This window comes from Halichoeres trimaculatus, unplaced genomic scaffold, assembly GCF_033239565.1.
Source record: "Halichoeres trimaculatus isolate MK-OKI-2021-1 unplaced genomic scaffold, fHalTri1.1 fHalTri1_scaffold_10, whole genome shotgun sequence".
NCBI classification, from domain to species: domain Eukaryota; kingdom Metazoa; phylum Chordata; class Actinopteri; order Labriformes; family Labridae; genus Halichoeres; species Halichoeres trimaculatus.
The window spans coordinates 26,733,789-26,752,102 of NW_027437187.1; the positions used below are offsets into that span (position 1 = coordinate 26,733,789).

Here is an 18,314-nt window from a genome sequence, read left to right on the forward strand (position 1 = left end):
CCACAATGCAACTTTAAGTGATTTAAAAGCCATAAACAATAGATAGTTGTCGTCTAGCTTCAGAGAGTCTCTTGGCCATAAGAAAGTCAAACTTCAAGCTGGCTGTTTTGCTCAGCTTTTTCACAATGAGGGGTCATTTTTAGGAAGTGATGTGCTGGTAATTCATTCTTGGCCAATAGTGTCGGGCCACGATTTTCGGGTATTGACTTATGTTGAAGAATCTGATTGGACAACATGTGCCAGAGTCTGAGCTGTGATTGGCTGAAGGTTGTGCGTGGTGCGCAGCCATTGGTCGGTTGTCACGGGTTTAGCAGAGTGGGTTCTTTCGGTGGCAGAGGTTGCTTGTCAGTCTCTCTAGTAAAGGCAGTGCTGTGTGCACTGATATCCCGGCTTTTGTCTCTGGAGTGAAAGACACACGTCGTCTCAAAATGAAACGAGCTTGGGTTGTAGGTCTTCTCTTCACGCTGTTAGCGTTTGGTGAGTATCAGGAAACCCACGATATTTCATTCCTTTTATCACCCAATATTTAAGCTAATATTAGCAAGTAAGCTAGCATTGACGTGCTTTTGTGCTTCTTCTCTGCTCATTCGTGACTACAGCCTATAGTTATGTACAGTTCAGCTTCATTTCGACTACTTCTTGATAGTATGCAGCATGGTTCAGTGGTCATTTCTACGTTTCTTTGTGGAAATCTGTGATTTCTTCACGCCATTCTAGAATTTTCTACTGGAAATACCATGCATATTAAGGCTGCCTGGTGCTAGCTAACATCCTCATGAAGAAAACCTTCTATGTTGCATGTTAATCCTCAAATGTCGAACTACCTAAGATTACACTTTACAGAAACAGAGAGAATTTTTGGCTTCAATGAAATGGTTTTAGTAGCTTAGAAGTGCTCGGTACCTGCATAAGATTTTTCTAACAACTTTTTGTTCCTTGGCAGCTGCCGTAAAGGCGGAGGATGAAGTTGACATCGATGGGACAGTAGAGGAGGATCTTGGGAAAAGCAGAGATGGCTCAAGAACAGATGATGAGGTGGTGAAGAGGTGGGTGTCACTCTTACAATGTACATGTAGACTCACAACTCTTTGTATGTTCCAATCAAGATACAGGTCAGTATAACCTGCAGTGAAGTGCAACAGTCAGCATGACCAGGCCCATGCACACAAAGATCCAAAGTAATACTTGAATTGTTGTAACAGCAAAACTTCACACAGATTGCTGCACCACCTTCACTTGGGGGCGGGAATCTTATTTCTCCTTGGATCTAAAAGGAGGAGTAACGCATTGCATGTCTGTCATTAACACCTGTGATTTCTTGTGTGTCCTCAGAGAGGAGGAGGCTATCCAGCTGGATGGATTGAACGCAGCTCAAATCAAAGAAATCAGAGAGAAGTCTGAGAAACATGCCTTTCAAGCAGAAGTCAACAGAATGATGAAGCTGATCATCAATTCTCTCTACAAGAACAAGGAGGTGAGCGATGACGAAGAGTTAATCAATGTACAGTCAGTTTTACAAGATTCTTTTCATGACTTCACTTAAATAGTCATCAGATGCAGGTCAGTGTAGATCTGAGGCTCAGTCCTGCAGCCTTTGGATGAGACTGAAACCATCCATCAAATATTAGCAAGCTTAATGTGAGCAAAGAACTTTACAATTACATTACATTAATTTGCTCATTAAAATCCATTGCAAAAGAGAAAGTCAAATTGAATATCATTTAATCAGAATTATCACTTTTAATTGTCATAAAATAATAAGTTATAATGTCGGCAGTAATAAGTTAATTTGGCACCATCAATAATTTTTGTAATCAAAGCATTGCTTTACATTAACAAATGACAAAGAAATAAAAAGCAAAATTAAAAATACAAAACAAAGTCAGAGGGAAACACACACACACACTCGCACAAAAATACCACACCCAGAGCAAACTGAAACCACCAGCTGTACCAGACCATGACACAGATATTTAAGGAGGACTACAGTTGTTTCAGTTTTTCAGCAAATAAAGCCTGTAGTGAAATCCCACCCTCCTTTACTCCAGTTACACGCACTGGAACGCTCTAAGTAAGCTATATTTAGAAAAATGAGAACCAAACACTTGACCAACGGCTCATCACAACCATTTTCTTGGCAGCAGTGAGGTTGGCATAAAGAAAAAAAAAGTATTTTCTGTTGCCTGACAACAGGAATAGATCATTCAACAGAAAGTGGTTGATACAGCCATAAGCAAGGAGGACATCATGGATAACTGAGAGGATATTCTGTTCCAAAAATGAGCAAACAGAGGGCAACCACAAAACTTATGAATGAGTGTTCCTTTATCTCCAAGAGAGCACAGCTTACATCTGTCAGGTAGGAGGCCCATCAAATTAAGCCTTCTGGGAGCACAAGATGAAGATGAAGATGAATTTGTTACAATTCAGAATTTCCAGAGGTCTGCAAAATGTTAATCAAAACAGATGCCCCTTTTTATTCAGAATAGTATTGGGCATTTGTCTGTGAGGGAGGAAACCTGCTAACTTTCATCATCATCTTGCGGGTCTTTCTCTCCTCTGATTGTGGTGTTGCTCTCAAATCTGAGGGAGGGAATGAGTCAAATAATCTGCTGATGGAGGGTGACCCGTGGCAACTCCGTCACTTCAGAAGACAGTATCTGATGCACTATTCAGCTCCAGCTCTAAGATATTTAAATTCTCAGATCTTGATTACTCATGATTTATTTTATTTTGAATCAGTCTCTATGTTCATGTAGACCCACTTTAGGTCTGTGCTGCTTGTTTGTTTGGCACACAGACCTTTGTGTCTCAGGCTGAGCCAGCAGTCTCATTACTTGTGCTTTATTTTTCAGATCTTCCTCAGGGAGCTGATTTCCAATGCTTCAGATGCTCTGGATAAGATCCGCCTGCTGTCTTTGACCAATGAAGAAGCACTGGCCTCTAATGAAGAGCTGACAATCAAAATTAAAGTAAGCACGGATGAAGTTTCTCTAGTTTCTTCTTGTTATTAGAAATATCAAAAGTTCTTCTCTGAAGCAACCCTGCATTGTGATTGTTCTCCTCAGTCTGATAAGGAGAAGAACATGCTGCACATCACTGACACCGGTGTAGGAATGACCAAAGAAGAACTGGTGAAGAACTTGGGCACCATCGCCAAATCAGGCACCAGTGAGTTCCTCAACAAGATGACAGAGATGCAGTCGGAGGATCAGTCCACCTCAGAGCTGATTGGTCAGTTTGGTGTGGGATTCTACTCGGCTTTCCTTGTCGCTGACAAAGTCATCGTGACATCCAAGCACAACAATGACAGCCAGCACATCTGGGAGTCTGATTCCAACCAGTTCTCCGTCATCGAGGACCCACGTGGGGACACTCTGGGCAGAGGAACCACCATCACGTAGGTTTACATTTTGTTTTCATCAACTAATGATACTTTTTCCCATTTAGTTTCGTAATCAAAAAGCTTTTACACTAAATCTTTATTTCCGTCCTTAGACTGGTCCTGAAAGAGGAGGCCTCAGACTACCTGGAGCTGGAGACCATCAAAAACCTTGTCAAGAAATATTCTCAGTTCATCAACTTCCCCATCTACGTCTGGGCCAGCAAGGTGATCACTCAAGAAACTTTCTCTTGCACATTTACTCAAATGTAATCCTAGTGTCGTTGTATAACAAAACTAAGAAATGGACAAACTTAAAGGTTTTTTAATCTTTTTCTCAAATTGACAGACCGAGACAGTCGAAGAGCCAATTGAGGAAGATGCTGAGGCAGCAGAGGAGCCAGAGAAGGAGGCTTCTGAGGATGACGTAGAGGTCGAGGAAGAGGAGGAGGACAAGGACAAGCCAAAGACAAAGAAGGTAGGCGTTTCATTCAGCCTGATGATATCAGATCTGTGAAGACTTGTTGATGTGTAACGTCCACATTTTTATCACATACAGTGGTGATAATTTTCTTGTCTTGTTTTCTGTAGGTTGAGAAGACCGTGTGGGACTGGGAGCTGATGAACGACATCAAGCCCATCTGGCAGAGACCCGCGAAGGAGGTTGAGGATGATGAGTACAAAGCGTTCTACAAGACCTTCTCCAAGGTGGGCGCCTGAACAGTGTAGGAGATGGTGTGTTTTACTTTGAATGTTTAATGAATTTGATCTCATTATTTCTTGCTGTGTTGTCTTCTGTAACAGGACAGCGACGATCCTCTGGCCCACATCCACTTCATGGCTGAGGGTGAGGTTACCTTCAAGTCTATCCTGTTTGTGCCAACCTCAGCTCCACGTGGCCTGTTTGACGAGTATGGATCCAAGAAGAACGACTACATCAAGGTATGTTCCCAAAGCCTTTCATTGATAAGGTTTTATTTTTCTAGAGTGATACTCAGGAAGTAACATCCCTTTCCCTTCACAGCTGTTTGTGAGGAGAGTTTTCATCACAGACGACTTCAACGACATGATGCCCAAGTACCTGAACTTTGTCAAGGGAGTGGTGAGTGGCTGATTTTGCCAGACACTGTTTGTTGCATGCATGTGAGCTGTTCTGTCTTTGCTCACGCAGCTGCAGCACTCTGATTAATGGAAATTTATTTTTTTAGGTTGACTCTGACGACCTCCCACTGAATGTATCCAGAGAGACTCTGCAGCAGCACAAACTGCTCAAGGTGAGTTTCACATCTAGCATTTACCAAATGCCATCTAAATACCAAACAATGTTCAATGTCTTTCAATGCACCGCTTGAGGATTAGTTTCTCAACATTTTATTCATCATTCAGTCTAAATGCATAAGCAACTTTTGAATAAGGTGTAAAACTTAGAAAAGACAAAACAGACTTTAAAATGCTTGAGAATAACAGACTTTATTTGATGTGCTGCTTTTAGGTTATTCGCAAGAAGCTGGTGCGTAAGACTTTGGACATGATCAAGAAGATCGCAGAGGAACAGTACAATGAGAAGTTCTGGAAAGAGTTTGGAACCAACATCAAGCTTGGCGTCATCGAAGATCACTCCAACAGGACCCGTCTGGCCAAACTGCTCCGCTTCCAGACCTCTAACAGTGAGAAGGACCTGTCCAGCTTGGAGGAGTATGTGGAGCGCATGAAGGAGAAACAGGACAAGATCTACTTCATGGCTGGAACCAGCAGAAAAGAGGTGAGTGATCTCTATTCCAAATGTTTCATACAACTCGTAAAGAAGAAAATAGTGTGGCATTGATATATGTATATTCCTCTGTGTAGGCTGAGTCTTCCCCCTTCGTGGAGAAGCTGCTGAAGAAGGGCTACGAGGTGATCTACCTCACAGAGCCTGTGGATGAGTACTGCATCCAGGCTCTGCCCGAGTTTGACGGAAAACGCTTCCAGAACGTGGCGAAGGAGGGCATCAAATTCGATGAGAGCGACAAAGCAAAGGAGGCGAGGGAGGCCCTGGAGAAGGAATACGAACCTCTCACCACTTGGCTGAAGGACAAGGCGCTGAAGGACAAGGTAGCTGATCGTTTCACCAGGAACAGAAGTGATAAGAAGCGTTATGTCTGAACCAAAGGTCAAATTTTCTAACATGCTGCACTCTGTCACAGGTTGAGAAGGCCATCCTCTCCCAGAGACTCACCAAATCCCCCTGTGCTCTGGTTGCCAGTCAGTACGGCTGGTCAGGAAACATGGAGAGGATCATGAAGGCACAGGCCTACCAGACAGGAAAAGACATTTCCACAAAGTGAGTCATGATTCAGGCTCTGTCAGTAATATTGAACGTTATTTTCACATGTTGTGGCATGTCTAATGACTGATGTTATTCTTTTCCTCCTTTTAGTTACTACGCAAGTCAGAAGAAAACATTAGAAATCAACCCCAAACATCCGCTCATCAAGCAGATGCTGAAAAGAGTCAATGTAAGTCCAACCACACTTTAATTCCACGCTTCATTGCGGCATATCTTTAATTTTTGTGATAAACCAAACAGGACATGCAGCTGATCAGTTCCTTTCCCTTTGTGTCCTTCAGGAAGACCCTGAGGACCAGACTGCGTCAGATCTGGCCGTGGTCCTCTTTGAGACAGCCACCCTGCGCTCAGGATACCAGCTGGCTGACACAAAGGCTTACGGAGACAGGATAGAGCGCATGCTCCGACTCAGCATGAATGTAGATCTGGATGAACAGGCAAGTCAAACTCAGCTGTCATCACTCAGAAGCATTAGTAGAGAAACTATTCTCAGTTTCAGAGGCAGCCTGTCAGTGAAAATAGGCTTTTATCAGACCTGACTGAAGTGTTTTTTCTGCTTTGGAAGCACTTACACCACATTCCTCCTCTTTGAATGTTTTGATGGTAATCCTTATGCTTCTTTTAACAGATTGAAGAAGAGCCAGAGGAGGAGCCAGAAGAGCCAGCAGAGGATGATGACTCTGAAGATAAAGAGGAAGTTATGGACGATGAGGATGATGATGAAGAATCGGTAAGAACTTTTGAAAAGTTTTGGCACATTAATGATAGAAAGGAAAGTATGCACACCTTTTGATCGATCATTGCTTTTATTTTTTTTCCCCTGTTCAGACAAAAACAGACAAGGACGAACTGTGAAGCACTGAATAAAGAGCGTGTATCAACAGAGCTTGGAACAGTTTTGAGTCTTGTTCCAGCTCCACTGTGGTCAACGTTTTCCTGGAGGGGGTCCCTGGGTTGGGGTTTTTTAAGGCGAACATTGTTTGTTTTTGTTTATTTTTTTTATCACATTCCTCATGACTGTAAATTTGTTAATATTTAACTGACCTGTTTATGGAAAGATACGATCCTGTCTCATGATCGAATAAATGTTTCCTGGAAAATGGAGAAGTAGTGTCTGTGTGTTTCAAGTGCTTGAGCGACCAATATGAAGTTTTTGTGTTAATTGAAGATAGCATGTCAACATGTGCAGAAAGACAAAAGAAAAGAGATGGATGTTAAATCAAAACTATTTTTAATCAAGTAAAATTTGAAAATGTGGCAGTGTGATATTATCAGCAATTGTTTGATGGGTACAAAGGAATGTGAACTGGAGCAGTTTATTAAGTCAGAGTTAAACAGCATCTTAAAAAAAAGATTGTTACTGATGGCTATTGAGATTTGACCCCCCCCCCCCCAGGTTTAAGGACAGCGGTTTTAGCTCCTATCAAAAAAAAAAAAAACTTTGAAAAGTCTGAACTTGGTTCATCAAAGTTTAGTTTTTAAACCAGAAAAGATACAAGTTTTTTTGTTTTTTTTAATCTCTCTATATATATTCCCCTTAAAAAATTGAGTCCAACAGAGCATAGTCTCCATAATTTTGATGAAGTAGCTGTCAATCATGGGCTCTTACAATTGTTCTAACTCGTCTCCCCATACAGTACTCCTAATATTTACCTATGTATTTATCTATCTGTGTTTGTCTCTCCTTATTGGACTATCACTGTACAAATTATTCTGCTCCTGGTGCCAAACCAGGATAAGATTTCTGAAAAGCAAAGCTGTAAGTTAGAAAAGTTACATTTGGATAAAATGGTGAAACAATTTTCTTATCTAGATGTTTAATGTTGTGATCCTGCAAAATTTTAGGAAACTTGCCGAGAAAACAGAAGGTTTATTGCTTCCCCTGGTTTATCTTGTTTGTTTTCCTCATTTCTTAATTGTGCAGACTCACTTAAGAACACACTCCATCTTTAACTAAGCCTGAATACCCGGAACAGCTCCTCTGGTGTATTGTCACATTTCTTCAAAAGTACAACCAACAGCTTACAGGTAAGTCCTGATTTACAGTGGAGGACATCTGCTGTATGTCTTCATCAGACAGTTTTACTGTTCTTGTTGCACTTGAACAGAACTCTTTCTTTCATTTGTAGGAAGAGACGAAAATCAATACTGAGTTAAATGGCCTAACAGTGAATCAAGGTAAGAGTCACTCAGCTATTGACTGAGTTGTTTGATGCTGTGGTTTTACAGATGGTGCTGTTGTTTGTGACAACAGACACAAGAAAAGAAGCTAAAAGACCTCTGTGTGAAACATTGTTGAGTGTGTGGTATGTAATTCTGGCACTAAACACTAGGTAGCGCTTTAGCTCATGGTTTGATTGAAACCAAGAAGTTAGGTGTGAATGGGAGGAAATGTGACCTTATCAGTGTGTTATATTTTATTGTTTATTTTTTGTTATTATTAAATCATGGCCAACCTAAAACAAATACTGCTTTTGTAGCCAAGCTTATATTTTATCTTACTTCACTCTCCACTTTTTATTGTTATCATTATTTTTGTTTTATTTTGTAACTCACTAGTTGAAGACCTAAAGCCACCTTTAGTGTTTGAGAACTATCTGTCACTATGTAGTGTAATAACACCACAGCTGCGAGCTCCTTCAATACTTAGTCTGTAGGGAAGCATTAAACACCAACACTGTTCAGGATATACGGTTCAGAGAGCAGGGCTGATGCAAGGCATACTCCCTGCAAACCATTCTTAATGTCTTACAGGAGGTACCATGACGTGGTAATGGATGATGCAAATCCAAATAATCCCTTCTCTGTGATCAGCTTGCAGTTGGAGAGTTAACAGCAGTGTTGACCGATGATCTTGTGAGTAAGAAAACATTGCTCCTTAACAAACACTGACAGATGTGGGCCGCAGCAGGGGGAGGGGTCTCTCAGCAGAGGGTTGACAAACACTGCAGATAATAGCTATGAGCTTAAGGTAGATTTTTACAACCAGAAGTGATTCCCTGCTGCTGCTGCTGCTAACCTGTAGAATGTTTTTCCTCTCATATCTCTTTGCTCTACACAATCAGATAACAGCGTGATAAATCCTGCAACATGGCACCCAGGAGGAGAGTTTCTGAACATTTTGTAGCCTCAGCTCACCTTATCTGCCCCCTACTCAGGATTAATGTTTGTTCAGAACATATAGTTTTTATCATATCTTTCTTATTGGGTCCCCTTTTTGTGTTCAGCTGTATTTTGTAATAGATGTGCTGTTTCAAGGACACCAAAGTGAAAGTTTCCGATTGACCAGGTTAAAGGGGCACATTGACACCAAGACATTTACTTTTCCTTTGCTGTAATTAAGTTGAAAAACATATCTACAGGTCATGTTTAAAAAGAAAAATAAAGACAAATAATCAAACAAAAACTAGTCACAGATTTCAGTAGTAAATAAAAAATTCTGCCTTTTTCTTCTAAAATCCAGAATTCAAATCATAAAGTCATAAAGTTTTAATCTTAAGTCAGAATTCTGATATTACCCCTAAAAGTCTAACCCTAAAATGTGTTAAAATGGGGGTGTTTAAAAAAGTCGAACTCAAATTTAAAATAAAAATAAATAAAGGGAAATAAAATGAGTAAAAAAATGGTGACATAAAAATGATAATGATAAAAAAATGGCCCTCATCCTTTACCGTATATTTTTATTGTGATACTTTGTAGGCTATTCGAAGTGCTGCGGGGTATGTAGCCACATGCCAGTGAGAATAAATATCAAAATAAGATTTAATATTACATTTCACCCCCTCATTGTATTGTACATTATGAGAAACATACTGAGCCACTTGTCCAATATCTGTGAGTGAACATCTCTGTCGAGCACAAACCCTGGAGGGTCTCTTCATCATTTGTATTTTGTGACTGACTGCAGTCTCGCGCTGCTGCTGCTCATACGCAATCCCTGGATAGGTGGTTGCCATGGTTTCCTGGGTCACATGCGTGGGTTTCCTGTAGCCAGCAGCAGCAGCAGAAGATGCTCGGACTAAAAACCAAGAGCCATTTTCATTGAAGAAAAAAAAAAGACCGGCTGTAGAGGGCTTATTGACTGGGTGTCCTTACCAACACACCCGTCTGCTTATTCCGTCTTGTTTTTCACTCTCATCTGTATCTTTTTGATTCATTTGAATTCGCAGTAAAACCGGTTTAGTCCACATCCATAGACTGAAAACAGGAATGAGTATAGAAATTCCTGAAGGACTGACGGAGCTGTTACAGAGCTTTACCGTGGAAGTGTTGAGGAATCAGCCCAGGGATTTGCTCGAGTTTGCGCTGCAGTATTTCACCCAGCTGAAGGAAAGAGAGACCAAAGAGGCCTCGTTTGGCAATGACCAAAATTCGGCCCCGAGACCTGGAAAAGCGGTCAATTTCATCGACGAAGCCATGCAGATCGATTCTGAAAACGGGGAGGAGGAGGACGACGACGACGAGGAATTCATAGGTGAGCTAACCTAAAATGTGTAGGTTTAATAAGAGTCTGAATTTATCCTGAATGTGAGCATGTGTCGTGTGTGAGCTACGGTGGGAGAGGATAAGAAGCACACTGGGTGCAGTGATGCTTGGCGCGCGCCACCTTGCATTCACCATGGCTCTGTCATTTACCAAATATGGTCACCGAGGCTGAGTGATGGTCCGTAAACGCGTCCTTGTCTTCTCTTCACATTCACTTCATGGGAAAAAGGGCGATGGAGCACAGCAGCTGCAGAAAATATGCAGCTCTGTATGCACCTCGAGGTTATATTTTCAGTGTCATGTGCAGGCCTGATGGGCCTGACACTATCAAAAATATCACAAAGCAGTCAAATCAGAAGAAGCTCTTTAGTAATGCTTGCAATGCTAAACAAATGGTTTAACCGCCCTGTGCCGTTTAAAACAGCTTATACTGAATACAATGGCCGGTGCAGCAAGTAGCATAGCAACCACAGCTCTGACACAGCATCCCAATGAGAGCTGGGGTCTGCAATGCATGCACAAGGACAAGAACACCACTTTATTCATATTAATGTGAGAGCAGCACCGTCATACCTCCAGTGCACATGAGTCCAATGAGCTTTGTCTGCTAACAATGGGCTCTATTCCTTTCCAAACAAGACCTCCTATCTAATGTTTATTTCATCGCCAGCTATTATGTGGAAGCCTGCCTCTATGCTTTCTCATTTAAATGAGATGCAAAGAGACAAATGTACTTCAAAGCAGCTGTCCTTTTTCAGGTTTCACCAAAATGAACATGGATCATGTATGAGCACAGGGCTGGGTGCTGCAGCACACATGCTTAAGATGAAGAGGAGTGTAATCATTCAGTAAATCCTACTGTATAAGATTTGAGGCTCACACATTAATGAGTGTTTTGTTTTCTTTGCAGCCCCGGTTATAAACAGATTCATCAGGAGAGCATCAGGTGAGTCTGAAGCCTGTTTGTCATTGAAAAGTAAAGTTCCTCAAGTGTGCACACAAGTAATTCCCACCACCCTGTCTCCCTGTTTTTGTTTTATTGATGCTGTGTTGATTTATAACAGTTTGCAAAACCACCTTTGTCTCTACTCTGATTAATAATGTCAGGGTGAAACGTGGGCGGGGAAACCGGGACATGCACTACTACTACTACTACTACTAACTTAAAAAAACCTGCATGAGATAATAGTAAGGTTGTGGCTTCTCATGAATAACAGCAGTTTAAGGAATGATATCTGCATGTTTGGCTGTCTGAATGGAAAATAGGGCAAAGATTCAGTGACACTTGAGATATTTTAAGACCTTTTATCTCTTCAAATGAGAAATGTAGGCCAACATCTGCTAAATAGGACACTACAGTGGCAGTAGACTAAAGAAAGAATGTGCCTTTATTAATTCAAACTAGCCTAAATCACATGTTTAGACCAGAGTGTATAGTGTATGTTGTATCTGCACGTTTTTCCATCACTGGGAGGAAAGGCGTTCAACTACCTAACCTCTCATGGAGAGAGGATAAACTCATATTCATTAAGCTGTGCTTTCTGCAAGCATAATGGCCGTTAGGATTCTTATAGGAGAACAAAACAAAAAAACAAAAAAACAAACAAAAAACCTAAAAAGGTGAGCCGTGATTACAAAAATAATATTATTCAAGCTTATTTAAAAATTAAATCCACTCTCAAAGGAAAATTAATGTTGTATGAAAAGATGTGAGGACCTTTTTACCATTTTGGTACATGGTGATATGGATTATGTGCACACTGAAGGAGATAAGCTTGGCAGAAAATTTTTCCTCTTTCCTGTATTTTTCTGTATTTTTTATGTGTGCATTCTGTTATCAGCAAAGACATGTTAGGGAGTATAGGGAAAAATATGTATTTTTAAGCCTTGCACTCATTAATATGTAAATAATAAAAACATTGTTTTGTCCCTGGCAGTATTTTTTTAATTTTAATTTTCATTCTTTCAAATATTTAACATTTTTACATCTCCTCAGGGTAACAAGGTTTTTGTTTTTTATAATAGAGAAAGGAAGAAAAAAAAACTGAACAAACAAAAAACATATATAAAAATCTTCAAGCAATTTAGAAAAAAATGAATATACAAGTAAAAAGAGCAAGTAATAAATAAATAAATTGAGGAGTGGGGAGAAAAATGAATTGATTAAAAAGTGCAGTAAGTATAAATGGATGCTAGTATTTACAAAGTTGTGTTATCCATATGGATCTGCTCATATATGTGAAATATGTGCAAATAAAATATAATAAATTCAAATTAAGAGAGTTCTAGTAAAATATCAATATATCAAATTGTCCTTATAGGGACCACAAAAGGAAAAAATGGAAAAATATAAAAATATTCCAGGCTACATTGATGGCTCAACAGTGTCTCCTGTGCTGGGCATATTATCTTTTACCTTAAGTTTCCCCATCTCCCTTAAGTCTCACTCTACAGGTAAGGAAACTACTGAAAGCTGAGTGGAAGTTGCTAGACCAAGTCTGGGGTTTCACTTTTATTCTAGAGTAAAGTGTGCTGTGTGTCACTTAAGTAAGACACTTTATTTTTTAAATTCAGAGAACAAAATGTGATTCTGCAAGTTGTCATAATTGTAACGTGAACTTGATGTTGTGAATGTCCAGTTTTTCACTTGTGGATCTCTACCATACAGTCTGTGCTGAAGCATTCAACCCTGATGAAGATGAGGAGGAAAAAGAGCCATTGGTAAACCAGGTTTCACACCATCAAATATTATATATGGATAATGATGCTGATATTAAAATAAAACTGACCCTCTTCATATGAATCAGAGATTGACATTTTTAACAAGTCTGTGATTCAATTTGCAGATCACTCACCCAAAAACTGATGAGCAGAGACAGAGACTGCAGGAAGCATGCAGGGATATTCTTCTGTTTAAGAATCTGGATCCTGTAAGTGATTTTTTCTAAATTCTCTCTTTTCTCTTCTTGTCTGGTTTGTGCTCGGCCCTCTTCATGCACACAGCTTGAGGCCAGCAGCTTTTTTTGCCACAGCTCAGTGCTCTTTGCACGATTATAAATGTGATTATTTTTCAGTGGTTGGATCAGCAGGCTGAGTTTGTTCTGCGTGGTTGTTCAAACGTGAATATTTCATGCCATGACAGGAGGAGATGTCTCAGGTGCTGGATGCCATGTTTGAGAAGTTCTGCACTGAAGGGGAACACATCATTGACCAAGATGATGATGGAGACAACTTTTATGTCATTGAAAGGTGATTTTTTTTTCCTGACATTTTCACATGAATTTATTCTTAATTGTTAATGATCTTTTCAAGGTTTTCTTCAACATCTCTTTCCTGCTGACGAGACATTTCTGTTATTACTCATTCAGCGGGACATTTAACATTTTCGTGAAGGTTGATGGTACAGAGAAGCTGGTTGGTTGCTATGACAACCGAGGGAGCTTTGGAGAACTGGCGCTGATGTACAACACCCCCAGGGCAGCCACAATAATTGCCACCTCGCCTGGAGCCCTTTGGTGCCTAGTGAGTAAACCATTAAATCCCCATGTAAGCGCACAGTTTGCTCCGTGCTCGGGTTTTTATAGCACGCTGTGCTGCCACTGATCATGACTTACAGTAAATATATCCAGGTTGTCTGTGGCAGGGTTTGTACCTAATAGCACAGGTTAGATAACGTCTTCTGACTGAGATAACAGTCTGTGTAAACCAGACGGATGAATGCAACACCCAGGAATGTGCAGAACAAATATGCAGATAAAGATATTTATAAATGAGACACAAGCCTCTCAGAAAAACCTTTTTGATGCTCGTTCTTTACACAGCATTGCACTCAGCCATCACACCTGAGAGAGATAAGAGATGAACTGAGATACCTGAGTGCTCATGATGTTATGAATTATAAAAAAAGGTGAGAGTTACTGCTGAAAAACAATTTAAGGTGAAATATTTGTTCTCTTAAAATTCACTTTAATTGCTTGAAGCTTTAAGAAAATCCATCAAATGTATGAAAAGTATCTGTGCTGAATATTAAGTTCCTCCTCTGTCAGTAAAGCAGTGTGTTTATTAATAACTCAGAAAGGGTTGTGTGTCCTTAAACTCTGGTTGACAGATCTGTTATGTCATCTGTGTGCAGACCGAGCAGGTTGCAGCTGTATCCCCTGGTGAACTTGTAGTGAGTGTCTGTGAGTTAGTGAACAAGCAGCAGGCCCTCTTTAACAAACACTTCAGAGCTGAGGGGCCTCTGAGAGAGCAGCAGTCCATAGAATGAGCTTTAATTGGAGACAGATTCAGGATTAAAGTTGTTTACAGTTTAGACTATGGCTCCGGCAGACTCTACCCAGCTCATAACAAGGCTAAGGCTGTGCTGGCTTCTGCTTGTTTGGTTGGCTACTTATTTTCTCAGCCTGCAGTACAGAATGTAACCATCTACCTCTGCAGGCTGTCATCTTTTGCTAGTTGTTATTTCAGTCTAATCTGTATGCCATTTTACAGCAATAAAAAACAGCTGAGAGATACATAAAGATTTATCACTGCTAGCTGCAAGATGTTACGAGCATATGAACGCTACTGTATTGGTATGCAAAGTATTTAGATCATAGCAGTTTGTAGGGGACTGTTAGCTAACCTGAGATCTGGCTTACAGTAACACCCTTACAGAAATATATTCAAAGTTACTTGCTGGATTGGAATTCCCTCAACAGTGGAACATGTTGAGGGAGAAATAAATGTTTATTGATCATTGAGAAAGGTAAAGGTTTTTTTTGGGGTCATCCGACATCTGAAAATCTGAGCAGCTGATAATCTTTATCTTTTTAGTTTAGTTATACTTAATTATTAATTAATTTGATAAAATGTTTATTAGTTTGTATGCTGCTGGACCTGGATAACATAACGTTCCTTCAGGTTTTTAACATGTTTGAATGACAATAATTTGAACCTTTGACTTTTCAAACAGGTTAATGTTTTTGTTTTGAATTTTGTTTTGAATTTTGTAGGTCATAACTATGTAAGCGGCAATTACCCAACAAAACTAGAACTATACCATTAGGTCTCAAAATAAAAAAAAACCCAAAAAAACTTAAAAAAAAAAAATAGCATTCACCAAGAGAAACAGATTTAATTTCACATATCAGCACCCCTCAACTCTAACCAGCTTATATTGCGCAAATGACATTATTTAGAAAAAAGTGTATCCACATGATCAGATTTTTTAAATTGCTGGCTAATAATTGTCATTTTAATGGTAATTGGTTTATTTAATGCTGCATTCACAAAAACATGTGTGCAGATGAGGGAAAGGATCACTTCAAGGGGCTCCAGAGACTTCATAGAAATTATATACGATTGTATACACACGACAGCCTGATCGATATAGATTTTTTGAGACTGTTTCACGTTATTAGAGAAACCTCAAGCATTATAGGATTGGTACAAGACACCAAATTCTTCTGGGGATAACATGCATAAAGAAGAGCTCATGATTTTTGAGCTATAGCAAAAAAAACCTTGCTTTATGTGCTGCATACCTTGGCCCTGTGTTTTAGCAGGCATGGAGCCACGCAGCTCTCAGTTTGTTCCTTATTTTCTACACTTTGCAATTTGTATTCTGTATCTGTATTTATGATAAGCTCCAGTTGGCCTGATAAAATCAGGTACCAAATACACTTGTTGGGCTCAAGAATATTTACTCTGTAACAGGATCGTCTGACATTCAGGAGGATCATCGTGAAGAACAATGCCAAGAAGAGGAAGCTGTACGAGGCGTTTATTGAAACTCTACCACTGCTTACGTCATTGGAGGTAAATACCAGCTCTGTCATCCAACTCTGTTTTCAGTTTGCATTTACAGTGAAGTTGTCATCACACAAATATCCTTTCCTCCTCAGCTCTCAGAGAGGATGAAGGTAGTAGACGTACTATCCTCCAAGGTATTTGGTGATACACAGCAGATCATCGCTCAGGTGAAGAATCTTTTTGTCATGTTAATACTTTGAACAGTCTCATTTTCTTATGTAAAAAATCTCATTATCCAACGTAACCATGTGACTTAATATTACAGGGTGATTTAGCAGATTGCTTCTACATTGTTGAGTCTGGCCAGGTTAGAATCACCATGAGAAGAAGCAGGGTACGTTTCCCACAGTCCACACCCTCTGACTCATTTTATAGTGTCTTGTGGTGTCTTCTGTCTCTTACTGTGCCTCTCTTTATTACTAGACAAAAAAAGAGCAGGAAGAGGAGGAGGTGGATATTGCCACATGCTCAAGGGGCCAGTATTTTGGGGAGCTGGCACTAGTTACAAACAAACCAAGAGCTGCATCCGCCTATGCTGTTGGGAGCGTCAAATGCTTGGGTACATTTTATGATATTTAAAAAAATCTTTTTCTCATGTTTTCCCACCATGGCAATCCCCTGGACAAGCACTCATTCTCTCTCTATAACTCTATTTTTACTCTTCTCAACCATGTTTGACTCTTCTTTTCGTCTCTCCTCAGTCTTGGATGTAAAAGCCTTCGAGAGACTGCTGGGCCCATGCATGGACATCATGAAGAGGAACATTGCTAACTACGAGGAGCAGCTTGTAACCCTGTTTGGAAGTAGCACTGAGATTGAGATTGAGCAACATAGTGCATAAAACGGCTCCAACGGACCATAAGTTGATGGATGATTTTATTGTTATCACTTTGACAGCTTTTTATTACCAGAAATGTGAATATTCACAACAGCATTTGTGTGCCAGGTAAATAATTCAGATGCCATTATCAGACAGGGTTCATTTTAGGAAGGTTTTCCACAGAGTGTTATAAGCCAAAGCGGAGTTGCTTAAAGCTTGTTTGAATTCAATTTCTCACAACTAAAACCTTAAAAATGTGTGTATGCGTTTACTTTTCATTGTATAATTTGTCATTCAAACACTTTTGTTTACACACCTTTTCTCTGCAGTGTTGTAATTACACCTACAGTATTTTGTCTTTTGCACAGTTATGACAATTTTCTGCCAAAATCAGATGCCAAAGCTATTCTTATTACAAGATAGTTGTGAGCAAACTTCATACTCTCTTGTCATTCTGTGGCATGAGCACTAACACTTGCAGTATTAGGTGCAGAGAGTTCAGACAATTTGGAAAGAAGTCAACTGGATCTGAGTGTGTAAACATCACTTACATTTTGTTCACAACAAACTCTAGTATTTAAACATTTTTCTTAAACACCCTTTTGAATATCGTCAGATTTGATCCTCAGAACACACATTCATTATCTGTACATCATTATTGGTAAGTGATTGTGGCTGTTAGCCTTACACTATGCTTTTGCAAAAAAATGAAAAATAAAATAAATCAAAAACAAACACCAGATAGCTGATAGTTTTGTAAGATTATACAACACATCACTGTAAAATTTAAAAATCAGTATTTACTGCTGTTGTATAGGCCCACTTTATTTGATAAGTTGCCTCACTAGACTGTAGTCTTTATTGGCGTTGTCCTAAGACAATTGCTTTTCCTGTGTTTAAATGTAAAATTTAAGTCATACTGTCATGTGTCAGTGAAACATATATTATGATTATGACATCCATTATTGTTGCCTACCTCTGCCACCAACTGTTTGGAAACACATTATGCTGTTTCCTTTACAAGCGAATCTTAAGTGGGACTTTCTTTGTCTCTCTCTCTCTCTCTATTTAAAATTTACAGAGTATTCTGTGTTTCTGTAACCTGGATCAAGCTGTTTGACATTTAAATGTTCTGGATTTTTCCCCCCCTTTTGTGAAAGCACTTTTGGAGGCAAACAGAAAACTGGTGGAAAGTGCTGTATGTTTCACTTTTCATGTCAATAAAGATCCTTTTTATATTTGCGTGTTATGTAATAAGTTATTTCAACACAGGAATGGCACAGTTTCAAAGCCCTCCATTCATCAAACAGCTACTCATTCATTCTCTGTCTTAGTAGTTTGCATTTGGTCATTCATTGGATTTTTTTTCCAGATTAGGACAACGTATTGAGAAAATAACGTAGGAAAAAGAAAATAATTTAGTAATAAGTGTGAATAAGTCGGTCTTGCTGTAGTTGCAACATTGAATATAAAAAATAACCATGTATTGTTCCTGTTATTGCCAA

The 18,314-nt window shown here is 39.6% G+C and overlaps 1 protein-coding gene across 2 annotated transcripts; it reads left to right on the plus strand.

The window, feature by feature from the left end:
* The first annotated feature begins 311 nt into the window (after positions 1–311).
* hsp90b1 (heat shock protein 90, beta (grp94), member 1) lies at positions 312–18,047 on the plus strand. Of its 2 annotated transcripts, XM_074677829.1 has the most exons (28): positions 312–477; positions 944–1,046; positions 1,333–1,474; positions 2,856–2,972; positions 3,069–3,400; positions 3,499–3,610; positions 3,732–3,860; positions 3,974–4,090; positions 4,187–4,324; positions 4,407–4,484; positions 4,591–4,656; positions 4,875–5,144; positions 5,231–5,476; positions 5,569–5,705; positions 5,802–5,880; positions 5,993–6,152; positions 6,371–6,435; positions 9,879–10,185; positions 11,107–11,142; positions 12,865–12,917; positions 13,043–13,126; positions 13,339–13,445; positions 13,565–13,718; positions 15,894–15,995; positions 16,082–16,156; positions 16,255–16,323; positions 16,413–16,548; positions 16,691–18,047. In XM_074677829.1, exons 1-28 carry the CDS (start codon positions 429–431, stop codon positions 16,828–16,830), a joined length of 3,603 nt encoding a protein of 1,200 aa, XP_074533930.1. In that variant the 5' UTR covers positions 312–428; the 3' UTR covers positions 16,831–18,047. The 2 variants fall into 2 exon arrangements, with proteins under 2 accessions (XP_074533930.1, XP_074533928.1); XM_074677827.1 differs by lacking the exons at positions 9,879–10,185; positions 11,107–11,142; positions 12,865–12,917; ... (6 more) ...; positions 16,413–16,548; positions 16,691–18,047 and adding an exon at positions 6,540–6,818 and having other exon boundaries at positions 317–477; positions 5,993–6,148; positions 6,340–6,441.
* The last annotated feature ends 267 nt before the right edge of the window (positions 18,048–18,314 follow it).